The 3,355-nt window shown below is 34.4% G+C and overlaps 1 protein-coding gene across 1 annotated transcript; it reads right to left on the reverse strand.

The window, feature by feature from the left end:
* Positions 1–1,862: 1,862 nt before the first annotated feature.
* LOC123537131 (uncharacterized) lies at positions 1,863–2,642 on the reverse strand. Its single transcript, XM_045320700.2, has one exon. The coding sequence runs from the start codon at positions 2,640–2,642 to the stop codon at positions 1,863–1,865; it is 780 nt and encodes a 259-aa protein (XP_045176635.2).
* Between the last annotated feature and the right edge of the window lie 713 nt (positions 2,643–3,355).

A 3,355-nucleotide genomic window follows, 5' to 3' on the forward strand; every position in this document is an offset into this window, starting at 1 on the left:
CTTATAGATGAGAAGAACTAGAGCAACGGCCAGAGAAACATTCCAAAATTTTAACAATATTGCTCCACCTGTTTTAAGGTATTAGCACACTAATAGTCAATATTGAAAATCTGCATAAACCCTATATTTCTAGTATCTGTACCCAAAAGGTAAGTTGATTTCAAAATTTTAAGAAAATTTACCGTATATTTTGAAAATTATTACAATTTTTATTAACTCGGCTAACCTTCCGATTTTGACCCATCAGTCGACAAGGACCTTAATTGTAAAAAGAGCTACAGAATTTCATAAAAATAATTTTTACACTATTTCTTTTTGTTAATCAAGTCTCTGACTATTACTGAGTAATCAAAACCAGATTTTGGTCAGTTTCAAAGTAAACCGACTGAAAAATATTAACATATTTATCTATACCCCCTATCCAAAATGGCCGCCTTTTCTAGAAGAAAATTTTTTATCAGACATTTCTTAGACATATTTTTTTAATTGAATGTCATGTACATGGGGAATGAGCACATCAAAATTATCTTCATTCTTATAGAAAATAAATATAAAAAAACAAGTAACTTTTACCGTCATATATTGTGACACCAGTGAAATAATTTATACATGTGACATGTGAAAAGAAGGGCAAAATTGACAGTATAGAAGATAAAAATGTAATTTCTACCAAAAATTGTTTAACATGAAACAGTTCTAAAGAAATAAATTGTTTGAAATTTATAATGCTTTCCTTCTTTAATTATAAAACAACATTAGACCATTGCAAATGAAAAGCAAGAGCACACCTGGGCTGTCATCGCTCGTCTGCAAGTGCTGGACAATATGTAAGAAATGAGTTACAGTTCAGAATTTCTAAGTACAAAAAGGGCCATAGTTCTGGAAAAATGCAGGTTAGAGCTATAGTTGTTTGCCTACATAGTAACCTTATGATGATAAACAAGTGTGCAAAGTTTCAAAGCTGTAGCTCTTATAGTTTTTGAAAAAAGGTGGACCTAAGTAAGAAAAATTGACGAAGAAACTCAAATTTTCTAAGTACAAAAAGGGCCATAATTTTGACAAATTGCAAATCAGAGTTATGGTTCTTGGCCTACACAGTCATCTAATTATGATAAATATGTGTACAATGTTTCAAAGCTGCAGCTCTTACAGTTTTTGAGAGGTAGAGCTAACCAAACAATATAATTAACGTCGACAAAGACGAACGAGTGACCATAATACTTTGAAGAGATGTTTTTCAAATATCAGACAAACTAACAATGCAGACTTGGATGATAAGATAAACACCATAGCTATCAATTAGATTTACAAAATGTTGCAGAGACAATTTTCCATATAAAACTAAGTAATGGATTTTGCTTTACAAGAAAAAAAGTTACATATCATATTATCTAATTACATGTGGAAAACTTGGACTAAATTGTTTGCTTGCTTACTTTGATCTAGTCAATGGAACGCAGCAATAATTTATCTGTATTACACTTCAAAAGTAAGGTAGTTATCTACAGCTACCTACAAACAATTATCATAATAATACTATAGTGGACGCAACTTGACCCCGATGATTGACCTTTGTATTATAATACGTAATTAGATACAACCTATTATTGAAAAGGAGTGCACGTAAAACGCTTCAGCTCTTTGCATTCATAAATTTAAAATTGACGGCTACTCCAAGTACCCCATCTTTCTACAATGAAATAATCGATATGAATAATCAGCCTAAGGTCAACCATCGCGGTCAAGTTGCGACTACTATAACAGTCACTGATGTGCAATAGAAGTCACTGATGTACACTCCGCATTTCACTTTTTTTCCGACAAGACAGTCTGCTCTAAAACAATCATTAAATAATTTTGACTCAACTGTTTTTGCTAAACAATTCTACCAGTTTAGGAATGACGGACTCTAATACTCTCTTAGTGTTTGTGACACGAGGTTGGCCATCACTATTCTTAGAAATAAAAATGTTAGTCAACCCGTCTTCCCCTTCACGACTGAAAATTGTCCTAAGATGCTCAAGATTGAGCCCTGATCCAGCAATGTTTTCAGCAATGTTAAGCTTACATATACCACTTGAAACAAGAACACTTAGAGATGGAAAATTCTTTGATTTCTCTCTGTTGTATATCTGATTTTTATACACAGCTTCTGGTGAAAAACTGAAAGGTAGCACTGTTTGGTGTGACGCGGAGTGTTTCAGAAGATGTCCGAGAGCTCGTACATCTTCAGTAGCATCATGGGCTCCATAGGTTGCACCTAAAATATCGTGAACCAGATCTATTTGCTTGTACGAAGATCTTCCCGGATACTGCTTTCGAAATACTGATAAAGAATCGGTGCAACCTGACACACATTTGAAGAACCTTTCCTGCAATTGTACGTTGTTGATGGCACTTATAATAACTGGAAAGTCAAACCTGCGCCCATTATGTGCAACAAGAATTACATTGTTAAACTTTTCCAGCCATGTACAAAAGTCATTCAGTGCTGTTGTGACACTAGATGGTTCAACAATATGCCCATTGACTGTCATTTCATTGCACGAAAGAGATATACCGGTGACTTGTTGTGCTGTGACAGCTATCGGCTGTTTGGGCAAAACATATCTGTTGAAGGATTGGCTGGTCTCGAGTTCCATGGCTGCTGATGTGATGTGGAAGTTGCCGTCAGGGACGAAACAAAAGAAAATTAAAATCTTATAATTTATTACATTATTGAACGGTTGACGCGTGGACTGGTAAGAGAGAACGTCGATTATGACGTCAAATTGCCACATGACGTCCGATACATTATTCCTAGGGTAAATGAAGTCGAGGATAATATCTATTAAAATATGTCAATGAGCATGTCAGAATAACCACGATTCATCTTTCAGATGCTTCAGTATTTAACCACTCCGGCCAATGCCCTCGTGGTTCAATTCCTACACATCTGAACTCTGAACCGTGGCAAATCTGACAGTTTTTGAAATTTTGTTTTTGTGATATCAAATTTTTTTCAATTATCTATAAGTGTTAATTTGATGTTATAAAACATTTTTAGAAGATAAATTACTTACTCAGATCAGTTGTTTCAAGGTCAAATGTGATTGGTGTGGAATTTCCATTTGGTAGGTGTATAGGCTTGAAAACCCCTCTTGGAACCGGATCAGGTAATTTTGTGACGTCAACAGAGTCATGATGACTAATTCCTTGAAGAAATAAATTATTGATTTTATTATGTCTCCAGTGACAGGTGAACTTTATAGAAAATACATGGCTTTCTCCCTAAAAACCTGTATCTACAATATATATATAGAGAGATAATCCAAGGTTTGACTGTAGTTTGTATGAAATCAAGGACTATCATTTG

The sequence above is a fragment of the Mercenaria mercenaria genome, chromosome 5 (assembly GCF_021730395.1).
Source record: "Mercenaria mercenaria strain notata chromosome 5, MADL_Memer_1, whole genome shotgun sequence".
Classification (NCBI taxonomy): Eukaryota; Metazoa; Mollusca; class Bivalvia; order Venerida; family Veneridae; genus Mercenaria; species Mercenaria mercenaria.